Raw genomic sequence first — 14,575 nt, forward strand, 5'->3', positions numbered from 1 at the left:
AATCTCGATCCTTGGAGATTTTTAAAACTAGGCTAGACAAACCCCACTCGGGGATGACCTAGTCTGTGGTCAGCAGCTTCTGGCATGGGTGCCAAGACAGGCATGCAAACCAATTTTCAACGGCATGCGAGGCGGGAGCTCAGCCCTGATCCTCCTCCCACATGCAGCCGGGAGCTCGGTCAAAGCCAAGCTGCCTGTGGACTAACAAAAGACCAGCTGCTGCTGCCAACCTCCCCTTAAACAGTAAAGCTCTGCATTTTAACTTATTTATTAACGAAGCTGTTGTAAGTAGGACTATTAGTGTTTTTAAAAAGTCTGGCACTCAGACCATACATAGAGGTGAAAAGGTCAAATTTTGACACTCCGCCTCAGAAAGGTTGCTGACCCCTGACCTCGATGGTGTTTGATACTGCCATGAGTGCAGGGAATTGGCCATAATGACCTCTTGAGGTGCCTTCTAGTTCTATGATTCTAACTGATAAATACATAGGTTTCTCAACAGAACAAACATAATAAAGGAAAAAGTAAAGTTAATTATTTTTGCTAAGAAGTAAATACAAAACTTACCTTTTTCTCTATGTAACGCAAGCTTGCATTCATATAACAGCTGTAGTCAATTCCAGTGACACTGCTGTCCCAGGTCAGCTCTAGTTTTCCAAGATTGAGAGTCAAGTTGGCAATGGGTGAAAACGATGGTGTCACTGAAAGTTTTATGACAATATCAGAGACAATGCAGTTAAGATTTTCCAAAGTTTTCAGGTGCTGAGGCCTGTACTTTGTAGGCTTTCCACAACAGTGGGTGCGTCTACACTAGCCAGCTACTTCGAAGTAGCCGGCACAATGTCAAAATAGCACATGTCGCGTCTCCATGCGCCGTGTGCTATTTCGACATTGAAATCGATGTTAGGCGGTGAGACGTCGAAATCACTATTCCCATCCGAAGATGGGAATAGAGCCCTACTTCGATGTTCAACATCCAAGTAGGGCGTGTGTAGACAACCGCGTCCGGCTACTTCAAAATAGCGGGTCCTCCATGGCGACCATCAGCTGAGGGGTTGAGAGATGCTCTGTCCAGCCCCTGCGGGGCTCTATGGTCACCGCATGCAGCAGCCGTTAGCCCAGGCCTACTGGCTGCTGCTACTGCAGCTGGGGGTCCATGCTGTGTGTACAGGGTCTGTAACTGGTTGTCAGCTCTGTGGATCTCGTGCTGTGCAGGGCAAGTGTGTCTGGGATGGGCCCTTTAAGGGAGCGGCTTGGGGCTCTGCTGGCCCCTTATTTCGATGGGGAGCGCTTGTGTGTGTGGATGCTCCACATTTCCTTCCGGGGCGGCTCCTTTTGATGTTCTCCGTCGCTACTTCGACGTGGAATGTCAATGGGACCAGCCCTGGAGGGCATGTAGACAATACACGTTGAAGTAGCCTATTTCGATGTCCTTATTTTGAAATAGGCTACTTCGACGTAGCGTGCTAGTGTAGACGTAGCCAGTGTGTAGCATAACTAGATGAGCAAACACCCCTACAGTAAGATGAATTAAACCCAGTCCTTTAGATTATTTAATTAAAGTATTACACTTACACTCTGTGTACACAAAGACAGCATGCCATGTAGGAAAGAATATGACACACCAAATCATGGAAGTAAACGCTTGAGTGGCAGCCATCTTTTATTTTTCTTCTTGGTATTAGGAATTAATCTACAAGAGAAGAAACTGATTTCAAAGCACAAGTAGGTTTTTATAAAGCTTGACTTCTTTTAAGGACAAGATCAAAGACTTTTATGTTAGTCTCTGCAATCTGCTAAGTACATCACACATCTGCACCAGCAACAAGGTCCAATAACTAAGGAGTTAAGCTGGTGCTTGGGACACTGGGATTCAAGCTCCTGCTTTGTCACAGACTCGCTGTGACTTTGGGCTGGTTTCTTAAGCCCTCTGGCCTAAAGGGACACAGGCATTGAGACGCCTTGCCAGTCAGAAAAATCCACAGCCCCTGGGCCAGGCACCCAGACTCTGTACAATGCTTGAGGAAATCAGCTGCCTAAAAACGCCAGGAAACCCCATACGTTAGGAACTGAGCTGTCCAAGCTAAGCTAGCCAGTAGCAGATGCAGAGGAGCAGTATGCGTCCTAACCCCTGCCCCTTTCCAGGTATTAGATGCGTAAATGGAGGCTGAAGGGAAGCACATATCTTTGCTGGGATATGCAGCTGTGGACCCTTCTCCTGGATTCAGGAACCCAAGCTTTCTTATGAAAATGACAGGAGTGCTCTCCTAATTCTACACAAAACAAGGGTGAGAGTAGCTCTATAACCTTTAGTCCCATGGTTAAGATGCTCAGGTGGGTAGCCCCAGTTCACGTCTTCCCTCTGCCTGTGGTGGAACAGAGACTTGACTTTGGGTTTCCTGCCTGTCTTGAGAATCACTGGATTCCTAATCACTGGAATGCAGAGTCAGTCAGAGACTCTCTCACTCCATGTCAATTTCACTTTTAAGTATGCAATATTTCATGGAGCAACTACCACAGGAGAAGTTGAGAAAGCCCCACAAGAGACCCTCCCATAGTATAGTGGTTGGGGGATGTACATGAGGGGGCAAAGACCAAGTTCAAAGCACTTCTTTTCTTAGGGAGGAGCTGAATTAGGGTCTTGCACATCCCAGGAGAGTGTCATAACTAGTGGACTAAAGATTATAAGGAAGGCCAGTACTGCCTCCTCCCTCCTGCAGCTTTTCTGTGGGGGCCCTGCAGATGAGACAAATGGGAAACTGCTGAGTTTCACCTGGTTTGAGAATTATGCAGCTGTTAGATAAGTGCTGGCCATGAGTACTGAGGCAACAATGTGCACACTGAGATAGATATGTGGACACCTTTGGGACTTTAATGACTAATTTTGGCACTGGATAACTTAGGCATCTCCTGAGTTAGGTGACAGCTGAGTAGTGGTTTTGATGATGCAGTCCCTAGATTTTACACTTCGTCACTTAAAGTGGGAGTTAGACGCCTATCCCCTTCTGTGGATTTGGTCCTCGCTCTCTCAGTTCCTCTTCTGTACAATAGGGATGTCAGCACCTCGCTACCAGGCTGGGGTGTGGTGAGGATAAATACATAAAAGGATTGGGAGGTGCTCAGATACTATGGCAACAGTGACCACAGGGTCCATATACTTATTTCCTTTGTAAAACCTTTTGAGATCTATAGATTAAAACCCTTTATGTAAGTTACATATTATTGTACTTGATATCATCCATAATTTCATTTCCCCTCCTACTCATTTTCCATCCACTTGAAACTTTATTATTCTTTTCAATGTCTCCTTATGTGGCTCTAATTATATGTGCAGCAAATCTCTGAATCCATTCATTTCTTTGATGAGAAGGTGATCAGAACTGAACATGGTTTTCCAAGTCACAGCATATTATTGCTTTCTATAAATATATTATAATACTTCCAGTATCATTTGCTTTCCCCTTATTTGTATATCCTTAAGTTTGACCTCACAGACGAGGCACTGAGGTATTATTATTATTTCTCCCAGTGTGCATTGCCTTGTATTGCTTCAGTGAACTTCATCTGCTGCTGTCCCTGACAGTCCTGTGGTCCTGACCCTTCTCTAGCCCTGAGTAACCTAAAGAATTTAGTGCCACATTCAAATGTGGTCCCTTCATTGTTTATCTTTTCCAGAAGTTTATTGAACCTATTAAAGTTATTAAACCTATTAAACCTCCTACTGCATTAACTGTAACTTGTCAGGCAATATTTTACTGCTCTTTATTTATTTATTTATTTATTTTGCCTCTTGGTTTTGGACCCAGGAATACTCAATTATCACCTTGAACACGCTAGTTTCCTTAAGAGTCTTTTGTGAGGGACTTTGTCACAGGCTTTTGGAATGTCCAAATGCATTGTGCATTCTTCTTCTTTTTTATTACTTCTGTAGACATGCTGAAAGCAATGTAAACCAAAGAGGTGTGATTTTCCATTTCCAGAAGCTTGTCCTTTCAGCCTAACATTCATATACATATATTTTAATTTCGGTTTTAATGCAATTTTAGCTCATTTTCCTTAGACAGGGATTTTCCAATTTATATTTCGGTTTTAGTACTATTATTGAAAGAGTGGTGACCCTTCCTGTAATAGCAATTAATAAGAGATTGCATATTTATTAGCCTCCCAGACACTTCATTTTTACTCTTGGATATATACCCTCTCATCTGGATGACACATTACTCCCTAATTTATCAGTTTGTTCAGCACCTTGTCTTTTAACAACTCAGACTCTTTTAGTACCTCATCTTGATTACCTATAAAGAGTAAATGTCCCTGCATGATCTTTTTTTATGAAGTATGATCCAAAGACATAATTTCACTTTTTTGAAATGCCCCTTTCCTCCTTAACCCTACTCCCCTTGTGTGAATGCACCAAGTCATTTACAGACAACCTGCTTTCACACATACAAATTATTTCTTATATTTTCAATTTTTTTACTGTTATTTAAAATGCATATTAGCCCACTTGATACTATCTTACGTCTTACTTCTCAGATTTGTGCTCCCTTTGGATGGCTTTTCTGAGGAAATGTGTGTGGAGAAACAAAATCTTGTATTTTGCCATATATTTTTATCTACCTGCTTCCTCTTTTCTTTAGGACCATTCAAAGTCTGGTTCGCCTTTGTTAAATAAATAACTTCCTTACTAGTTCTAAGGATTTTCACTTTTTCACTTTTGAACTTAGGGACTTTTTGACTAGCTTCCTCTTTCTTATTAAAAAAAAAAACCCAACCTTTTTTTCGTGCTAAATTTTTGGTATGGCTCCTCCAACCTCACCATGATGAATTTACTTATATTGCTATGCATTGCTATTTCTCAACTTCACTGATATACCCTTTCCATTATAAATCCCCTTTTTCAGTTCCTTAACAGTTTCTCTTACACAATACGCAAGAGCTGAATATTTTGGGACTTGAACTTTTATCTTATATGGTTGTTATATACACAAGAAAAAAATATATTTGTCTCAAATGTCCCAGTCAGGAACTTAACCTACACAGATCTCTAGTATTCCTGAACTGTCCAAATATTGGCAATTTTTGTAAACCTTTGTGAAATCTAAGAAACAAACCTCCGAAGAAATTCAGTACAGCAAGTTCTTAGTTCTAATCTCACCAGGTGACAAATTCACGTATTGTTGCATTTAATTTTCTTGGACTACACCCAGGCAAGTTGAGGGGGGATGATCTCTCCTCAAGAACTGCTAGTGACTCAACTCCTCACCAGTTTCAGAGCGTCTGCTGAGACAAAGTTCATCCCCGTGGAGTTCTCTTGCCTCCACCACTCTGCCCTCCCTCCATCTCTAGCTTTCCGATGACTTTTGGAAACACTGCTATTAGTAGCTTTCCATTGCTTCAGACTTTCCCTAAATGGAACTCCAAAGAATGGAAGTGAAAGTAAGACAAGCTACAGATGTGGCTTGATGTAGCCGATACATGTTTGTGACACTCTCTCCCCCCAGATAACAATCTCATCCCACATCCCTGATCCTTTCAATCTTTCCAACTGCTTTGCACCACGTCACCAGCACAAAGAAGCCCTAATAGCCATATGTGGGAAGATTACACCAATTCAGGAGATTCCTGGTGTGACAGCTCCTATGCTAACTCCCAATCTCTGGGTAGCAGTGTGGTTGAAAGAAAAGTGCTGTGAGCAGGTCCTTCCTATGCCACGTTGATCTCCACTGCCAGAAAAAAACCCTTAATGTCACTTGCCTTCCTTTTTCTTTATAAAGTTTTTCTTACTTGTGTTCACTTAAACATTCCTAATGTTTGCAAATTTGCAAGAAGTGATTGCTTTAGTACAAATTCAAATCCATTATTTAAAACATCATTAGGTAATACCCAACAAAAAACATAAGAACAGCCGTACTGGATCAGACCATAGGTCCATCAAGCCCAGTATCCTGTCTTCCGACAGCGGCCAATGCCAGGTGCCCCAGAGGCAATGAACAGAACAGGAAATTATCAAGTGATCAATTCCCTGAAGCCCATTTCTGGCCGCTGACAAACAGAGGGTAGGAACACCCTCCATGCCCATCCTGGCTAATAGCCATTGACAGACTTATCCTCCATTAATTTATCTAGCTCTTTTTTAAACTCTACTATAGTCTTGGCCTTCACAACATCCTCCAGCAAGGAGTTCCACAGGTTAACTGTGCGTTGTGTGAAAAAACATTTCATAATGTTTCTTTTAAACCTGCTGCCTATTAATCTGATTTGGTGACACCTAGTTCTTGTGTTGTGAGAAGGAGTAAATAACATTTCCTTACCTACTTCCTCCACACCAGTCATTTTATATACTTCTATCATATTCCTGATTAATTGTCTTTTTTCAAAGCTAAAAAGTCCCAGTCTTATTAATCTCTCCTCGTATGGCAGACGTTCCATACCCTTAATCATTTTTGTTGCCCTTTTCTGAACCTTTTCCAGTTCCAATGCATCTTTTTTTCAGATGAGGCAACCATATTTGCACACAGTATTCCAGATGTGGATGTACCTTGGATTTATATAGAGGTAATATGACATTTTCTTTCTTATTATCTATTCCTTTCTTAATGATTCCCAACATTTTGTTAGCTTTTTTGACTGCCACTGTACATTGAGTGGACGTTTTCAGAGAACTATCCATAATGACTCCAACATGTCTTTCATGAGTGGTAACAGCTAAGTCAGACCCCATCGTTTTATATGTATAGTTGCGATTATATTTTCCAATGTGCATTACTTTGCATTTATCAGCATTGAATTTCATCTGCCATTTTGTTGCCCAATCACCCAATTTATTAAGCTCCTTTTGTAGCTCTTCACAGTCTGCTTGTGACTTAACTATTTCGAGTAGTTCTGTGTCATCTGCAAATTTTGTCTCCTCACTCTTTATCCCTTTTTCCAGATCATTTATAAATATGTTGAATAGGACTGGTCCCAGTACAGACCCCTGAGGGACATCACTATTTACCCTTCTACATTCTGAAAACTGTTCATTTATTCATATCCTTTGTTTCTGATCTTTTAACCAGTTACCAATCCAAGAGAGGACTTTCCATCTTATTCCCTGACAGTTAACTTTTCTTAAGAGTCTTTGATGAGGGACCTTGTCAAAGGCTTTCTGAAAATCTAAGTATACTATATCCACAGGATCCCCCTTGTCCACGTGCTTGTTGACTCTTTCAAAAAATTTTAATAGGTTGATGAGGCATGATTTCCCTTTACAAAAGCCATGTTGACTCTTCCCCAACCAATTATGTTAATCAATGTGTCCGACAATTTTGTTCTTTACTAGAGTTTCAGTTTTCCCACTACTGAAGTCAGACTGAGTGGCCTGTAGTTGCCAGGATCACCTCTGGAGCCCTTTTCAAAGATTGAAGTCACATTAGCTATCCTTCAGTCATCTGGAACAGAAGCTGATTTAAATGACAGGTTACAAATTACAGTTAGTAGTTCTGCAATTTCACATCTGAATTCCTTCACAACTCTTGGGTGAATGCCATCTGGTCCTGCAGACTTATTAGTATTTAGTTTATCAATTTGTTCTGAAACCTCTTCTAATGACACCTCAATTTGAGACAGTTAATCAGATTTGCTACCTAAAAAGAATTGCTCAGGTTTGGGAATCTCCTTCACATCCTCAGCCATGACGAATGATGTAAAGAAATCATTTAGCTTCTGTGCAATGGCCTCTTCATCCTTGAGTGTGCCTTTAGCATCTCAATCATCCGATGACCCCAGTGGTTGTTTAAAAGGCCTCCTGCTTCTGATGTACTTGAAAAATTTTTTGCTATTACTTTGTGACTCTTCAGCTAGCTGTTCTTCAAATTCTTTTTTGGCCTTTCTAATTATATTTTTATATTTCACTTGGCAGAGTTCATGTTCCTTTCTATTTTCCTCACTAGGATTTGATTTCCATTTTTTAAGATACCTTTTTGTCACTCACTGCCTCCTTGACTTCATTGTTTAACCACAGTGGCACTTATTTGGTTCTCTTACTACGTTTCCTAAATTGGAGTATACATTTAACATGAGCCTCTATTATGGTGTCTTTAAAAAATTTCCATTCAGCTGGAAGGGATTTCACTTTAGATACTGTACCTTTTAATTTCTGTTTAACTAACTTCCTCATTTTTGTGTAGTCCCCCTTTCTGAAATTAAATACTACAGTCTTGGGCCTTTGTAGTATATTACCAGCCACAGGAATGTTAAATGTAATTATATTATGGTCACTCTTACCCAGAGGTCCAGACACATTCACCTCTTGCACCAGATCCTGTGCTCCACTTTGGACTAAATCAAGAATCGCCTCTCCTCTTGTGGGTTCTAGGACTAGCTGCTCCAAGAAGAAGCCGTTAAAGGTGTCAAGAAACTTTACCTCAGCTTCCTGTCCTGAGGTGACATGTACCCAGGCTATATGGGGACAGTTGAAATCCCCCATTATTATTGTTTTTTTTTTTATTTTGATTGCCTCTATAATCTCCCTGAGCATTTCACAGTCACTATCACCATCCTGGGTCAGGTGGTCAGTAATATATCCCTACCATTATATTTTTATTATTCAAGCACAAGATCACTATCCAGAGAGATTCTATGGTACAGTTTGATTTATTTATGATTTTTACTTCATTTGAGTCTACACCGTATTCTTTAATGTATAGTGCCACCCCACAGCAGCACTACCTATTCTGTCCTTCCGATAAATTTTGTACCCTGGTATTACTGTGTCCCATTGGTTATCCTCATTCCACCAAGTTTCTCTGATACCTACTATATCTATATCTTCACTTAATCTGAGGCACTTTAGCTCACCCATCTTATTATTTAGACTTCTAGCACTTTAAAAACTTGTCAGTCTTTAGCTACCTGGCATTACATGATATAATTGAAAGGGACTCTGTTTTACTTGACTGTTCCCCATCAGATACTGCCTGTGTTTTATCATGTTTCATCCCCTCCTCCTTACTAGGACATAGAGAATCTCCAATAAGAGATCGTGCCCAAAGGGATGCCACCATCCCAACCACATGCGCCTCCACACCTGTTGGCTTTCCCTCACCCTTTAGTCTACAAACTGCTCTATAACATTTTTAATTTTAAGTGCCAGAAATCTGGTTCCCTATTGGTTTAGGTGGAGCTCATCCTTCCTGTATAGGCTCCCCCTTTCCCAAAAGTTTCCCCAGTTCCTTATAAATCTAAACCGCTCCCTCCTACACCAGCGTCTCATCCACACATTGAGACCCTGCAGTTCTGCCTGTCCAACTGGCCCCGCACATGGAACTGGAAGCATTTCAGTGAATGCTACCATGGAGGTTCTGGACTTCAATCTCCTACCTAGCAGCCTAAATTTGGCCTCCAGGATCTCCCTCATATCCTTCCCTATGTCACTAGTGCCAACATGTACCACAACTACCAGATCCTCTCCAACACTACACATAAACTATCTAGATGTCTTGAGAGATCCGCAACCCTCGCATCAGGCAGGCAAGTCACCATGCGGTTCTCCCGGTCATCACAAACCCAGCTATCTATGTTCCTAATGATTGACTCACCCATAGCTAAAACCTGTCTCTTCCTAATAACTGGAGTTCTCTCCCCTGGAGAGGTATCCTCAGTGCGAGAGGATCTCTGATACTATCTGGAAGGAGGGTCCCAGCTACAGGATTATTTCTCTCTGCTCCAGGTAGATGTTCTTCTTCCCTGAGACTTTCATCCTCCTCAAAAGCACTGAGGCTGTCAGACTGGAAGTGGGACCGTTCTACTATGTCCCAAAAAGTCTCATTTCTGTATCTTGCTGTCTCTCTCAGCTCCTCCAGTTCCACCATGCTGGCCTCCAATGCATATACACGGTCTCTAAGGGCCAGAAGCTCCTTGCACTGGATATACACATAGGCCACCTGCCTGTAGGCATCCTTCAGTCTGCATAGACTATGGATCGCCCCGTTTAAAGTTTCAATTGAGGACTTCATTTACACCGTCAATTGTGACTATGAAGACCCACACGAGAGTGACAGTCCTTGCTGCATCTCTTGCAGATGTAGCCAAGACACAGGTAATCATTCATGCTGCATTGGGTGCAATAAACTGGATAGCCCCCATCCTGTTGCTGGGCTTCTGCCTGAACTGCCTTATTAAACCTGAAGCGGGTCACATGGATTAAGTTAGGTTGTTATTGGCTTTAAATTCAAGTTGGAAGATTTAAGTGTCTCCAGTCCCAACTCACAATCCCCCTCTAAACTCCCTGACAAAACTCCCCTATTAGCTGCTCCTGTTCGCTAGCTCCTCTAGTCACTTAGGGGGAGGCTTTATAAAGGCCTGGCCTGCCTGAGTACTCCCTCCCCCTTGTTAAGGGTTCAGGAATCTCTTTCTGCCTTGCCTAGCAGGCTGCTAAGCTCAGCACATGGCCAGAGCATGGTCTTCCAAACAAACAGACCACATGGTGTCTTTCAGGCAGGCAGCAAGCACACTATAACACAAACACATACACTACAGACAACAAACTTAACCCAAGGGTCACAGTAATTGCTTCTCCTTCACCTGGAGGACTCCCTCGCAAAACTCCCGTTAGCTGCTCCTGCTAGAAATTACTTCGTTTTATATTTCTAATCCTCAGTACAACAATTTTCTTGTCATTTATTAATGATTAAATGATTCTAGGCACACTAACAGAAGCCAAGTACACTCATCCCTCACTGTCCAAGCACAGTTGGTTCCCAATTTTCTGCTCGTAGGCAGAAACTCATAAGAGGGACACTAAATTCCTATTAAATTACATGTAAAAGTCTCTGATTGGTTTCTAGTGCTCCTAACTCAGGGAAGGAGCTGCAGCAGGTGGCGCTGCTTTTGAAAGGTAAGTGAACCTTGGGTTGGGGAGGGTTAAAGGCTGGGGGTAGTTTGGGGCTGTGAGAAGGAGGGAGGGTTAAAATCTGGTGGTGGGTTGGGTGGGGGGATTCAGGCTGACTTGGTTTGGGGCCACAGGGCTAGTGGGGTGAATCAGGCTGCAGGGCTGCAGGGGGTACAGGCAGCGGGGGAGTGTGGCCATGGGGCTGGCAAGGGCATCAGACTGTGGGGCCGGCAGGGGTGTCAGGCTGCAGGCGATATGGGGCACGCGGGGTCTGACCATGGGGCCAGCAGGGGTGTCAAACTGTGGGGCCATGGGGGGGTCAGCCTGCGGGGCTGTAGGGGGTACAGGCAGCAGGGGCTTCAGGCTGTGGGCCGTTAAGGAGGTCTGGCTGCCACAGTTTGGGACTGTGGAGGGCTCAAGCAGCAGGGGGGTCTGGCCAGAGGGCTGGCAGGGGCGTCTGGCTGCAGTGGGTTGGTGCTGCAGGGCTGGCGGAGGAGGCGCAGACTACGGGGGCTGGAGCCGTGGGGAGGGGAGTAAGGCTTATATTAGTGGAGGGGGGTTCACTCATAGAGTGAACTAAGGGAGGTATGTGTGTCCCTCGTTTCAGTGAGTATTCGTAAACAAAGTACTCATTTAAGTAGGGATCAGGGTAATACTTTTGCTGGGAGTTAATAATTGGAAACTGAGTAATTTTAACAAATATTAAAGAATTCAGAGCAATTGTGGGTAACTACTGATAAATGATAAGTAGCTATTTTGCCTGGTATTCAGGAATTAATACATTTGCAAGTTTGAGGGTTTATTTGTAATGGGCTATTAGGCATAAGATCATTTGGATTTCAGATATAAATTTAGAAAATAATTCCAAATTTAGTAAAGAGAGAGAGAGAATGAGAGAGAATTTATTGTGTTCTCCATACTGTTTAATTTTGAGTTATTTTTGCACTTCAATAGGAGGGTAGAAATAGATAACACTTCAACTTAACTTACAACCTTATCTCAGTTGCTTAATATTCTTCTACATCTCTCCTTTCTTACCCTTCTTCTACTCTTGCTATGCCTTTGAACCTGCAAAGAATCACACATATGTTTAATTTCGTCTTCATGAATGGTCACAATAAAATTAAGTTCATATGTAAGATTTTAGTGCTTCAGACTCAGTGAGCCAGATCAAGAGGCAATGTACAAAAGAGTTAAATGACAAGTTGGCAAAGTAGCAGCAAATCTTAGTTGGTGTAACAACATTGAGGACACCCACATTACTCTTCCTCAGAATCTCTAAAAGTCATTTGCACACCTCTAAATTTCATTTAGAATGGCAAATTATGAAATACTAACCAAGAGCACCATCATTTCACTCTTCTTGTAGGAAACAGAATTTCTCTCTCCTTTCTTTCAGTACCTGTTTTACTGTGAAAGGAGATTTTTGTTTTAGAAAAACAAAGAAACAACCTTAATTACTGGAATTTTTGGTCATGATGAGAGAAATTCTGATCTTGTATAAGATTTTAATTGCTCTCAGGGAAGACTGATCACCACAAATGCAAAGAAATGGAAATATGAGGTTTTTTGTTCCATGAATTGTTTTTCTTAAGGCCTTTCTACAGCACAGTTTACAGCCATTTCAGGAGAACTGGTGTGGTGAAATAAGAATTGTCAGGAATATGTTTCTGAGCAATATGTGTCTTCCCACTGGGTTTGATATTGTCAAGCACTGGAACAGAGGGGTTAAAACATGTCTTCTGGAAAGGAGCAGGAGGTTCGAGGTGTTTGTGTCACCCTGCTGTCTGGGGTAGTATGAATGTACCATCAGGAGCTGGCTGGAATCAACACACATCAATGGAAGATCTAGAAAAAGAATAGGAAGCCCAGTGTCCCAGAGGGCAACAGAATTGCCTGGCCTCTGGGAAAAATATGAGGGGGGCAGTTCTGTGCTCCCAGAAGAGTCTCCGATGAAATGGGAAGAGTTGCTATATCCCGGCCTATAATCCCTCAATAAACTCAATTTTGAAGTCACCGAAGTGTCTTGTTTTCACTATGCCTATTACAAGACTGCTCCAGCACATGGTGAACTACTGCCTCACCACACTGCTTCTCTGGTGTACAGCCTTCCCCTAGCCTCCATTAAAATACACAATAAGTTCATGCTTTAATACAATGTTCCTAGAACTGATTCACTCTATGGAGTGATATAGGACTTGCCAAACACAAACCCATGTACTAGAGACAACACAGAAACATTTCTAGTTAGATTATTTTAAAAGAAGAAGGAGAGAGTAACTTTCCTCCTGGATACACAAAGTAGCTGTTGATCAAAACAGAGCAACCCAACAGATGAGGGAAAATATTGCTACCTTTTTTCCTGGCTCTGTCAGACAGTGCTGGAAATCTGATCACTGCTTGTACTCACATTTAGATATGTATGCTTACCTTCAGATCATAAAGCATAAATAATAATGCATTATCAAAATTTTGGGTAAGACCATCCTCAAAGAGGGAGATGAATCTGCACAGGTAGGTGGATGAACTCAATCCAATACAGCTTTTTTCCATTGCAAATGTTTGTGCTATGTCATAGGATCCTCGAGAAATAAAAATAACTCTAAAAAAATCTCTCACATAAAACAAAAGTGAAGAAAACTAGCTTACCTTGTCTTTGCACAAGGTCTGTATCTCATTTAACTCAGGACCCAGCTTCTGAGATGATTGAAATGTTTGAGTCTGAAGCCGTGGTACTGCTGTGACGATACTCTCTCATTGCATAGTATTCAACTCCTGGGAAGTGTTGCAAGACTGACAGTGAGATACGTCCTTGGGTCATTTCCTTTATAGTTTCTGGAACTTCCTGAATCTTGTTTCACAGAATAGAAATCACATCACACAAAATAAACATCAAATGAATTAAGAAGACCCCTCTCTTCTCCTTTCACGTTTGTTCCTTTAGCTCTGCCATTGGCTGTGAACACACAGAAGCTACATCTAAGCAACAGCGCACTTTTGAAAGGTGACCACCCAGAACATACCTTCCAGAAGATCACCTTTCGAAAAAGTGCGTCTGCACACAAAAAGCGGATTAAGCCTGCGATCTGCTCTTTCGAAAGACCGCTCCGCTCTGTGAAAAGAGAGTGTCTGCACAGCCCCAGGTGTGCTTTTGAAAGAGCGGAGCAGGAAAAGCTGTGAACAGGACTGCATGGCAGACAAGCCCTTCTGGGGCTTGCAGACAGCCACTCCCTTAAAGGGCCCCTCCCAAACATCCCAGCCTGCACACACTGTGGCCTGCAGAGTTCCCCCATGCCCCGCAGCCCCCATGCCCAGATCCAACAGCTGCCCACGCCCACTGGATCCCGAGCAGCAGCTTCTGGCACTTGAACTGGCTCTCCGGAGCATCGTGGTCGGCCACCTGGCCACTGTGGCCGCAGCCACAATCCACCTCCTCCTGGGGATGAGCCTCCTCACCGAGACCCCACAGCCCCTGCACCCAGGACCCTACCAGTGCCACCCCCGAGTTCCACGGCGCAGCTGGCACCACCTCAGCAGCATGGAGTGGCGGGAGTGGCCGGTGATGAGGGACTGGGATGATGCCAGGTGGCTTCAGAATTGCTGCCTGAGCAAGCACACCTTCCAGGAGCTTTGTCACTGGCTCACCCCCACCCTGAGCCATCATACGCATGCATGCAGCTCACGCTCGCCCTCGAAAAGAGG

The 14,575-nt window shown here is 42.9% G+C and overlaps 1 protein-coding gene across 5 annotated transcripts in view; it reads right to left on the reverse strand.

The window, feature by feature from the left end:
• LOC142012332 (granulocyte-macrophage colony-stimulating factor receptor subunit alpha-like) overlaps positions 1-13,627 on the reverse strand; it is a 40,686-nt gene extending 27,059 nt beyond the window's left edge. For 2 of the 5 annotated variants that reach the window (XM_074992306.1, XM_074992279.1), the window contains exons 1-3: positions 13,523-13,597; positions 1,576-1,693; positions 568-701 (exon numbers count right to left, since the gene is read on the reverse strand). In XM_074992306.1, coding sequence (XP_074848407.1) covers positions 568-701; positions 1,576-1,660 — 219 coding nt within the window. In that variant the 5' untranslated portion in view covers positions 1,661-1,693; positions 13,523-13,597. Of the gene's footprint in view, positions 1-567; positions 702-1,575; positions 1,709-3,823; positions 3,937-11,863; positions 11,942-13,522 lie in introns of all 5 variants that reach the window. The other 3 variants (XM_074992297.1, XM_074992296.1, XM_074992288.1) reach the window with 3 other exon arrangements.
• Positions 13,628-14,575: the final 948 nt, after the last annotated feature.

This window comes from Carettochelys insculpta, chromosome 1 (genome assembly GCF_033958435.1).
Source record: "Carettochelys insculpta isolate YL-2023 chromosome 1, ASM3395843v1, whole genome shotgun sequence".
Classification (NCBI taxonomy): Eukaryota; Metazoa; Chordata; order Testudines; family Carettochelyidae; genus Carettochelys; species Carettochelys insculpta.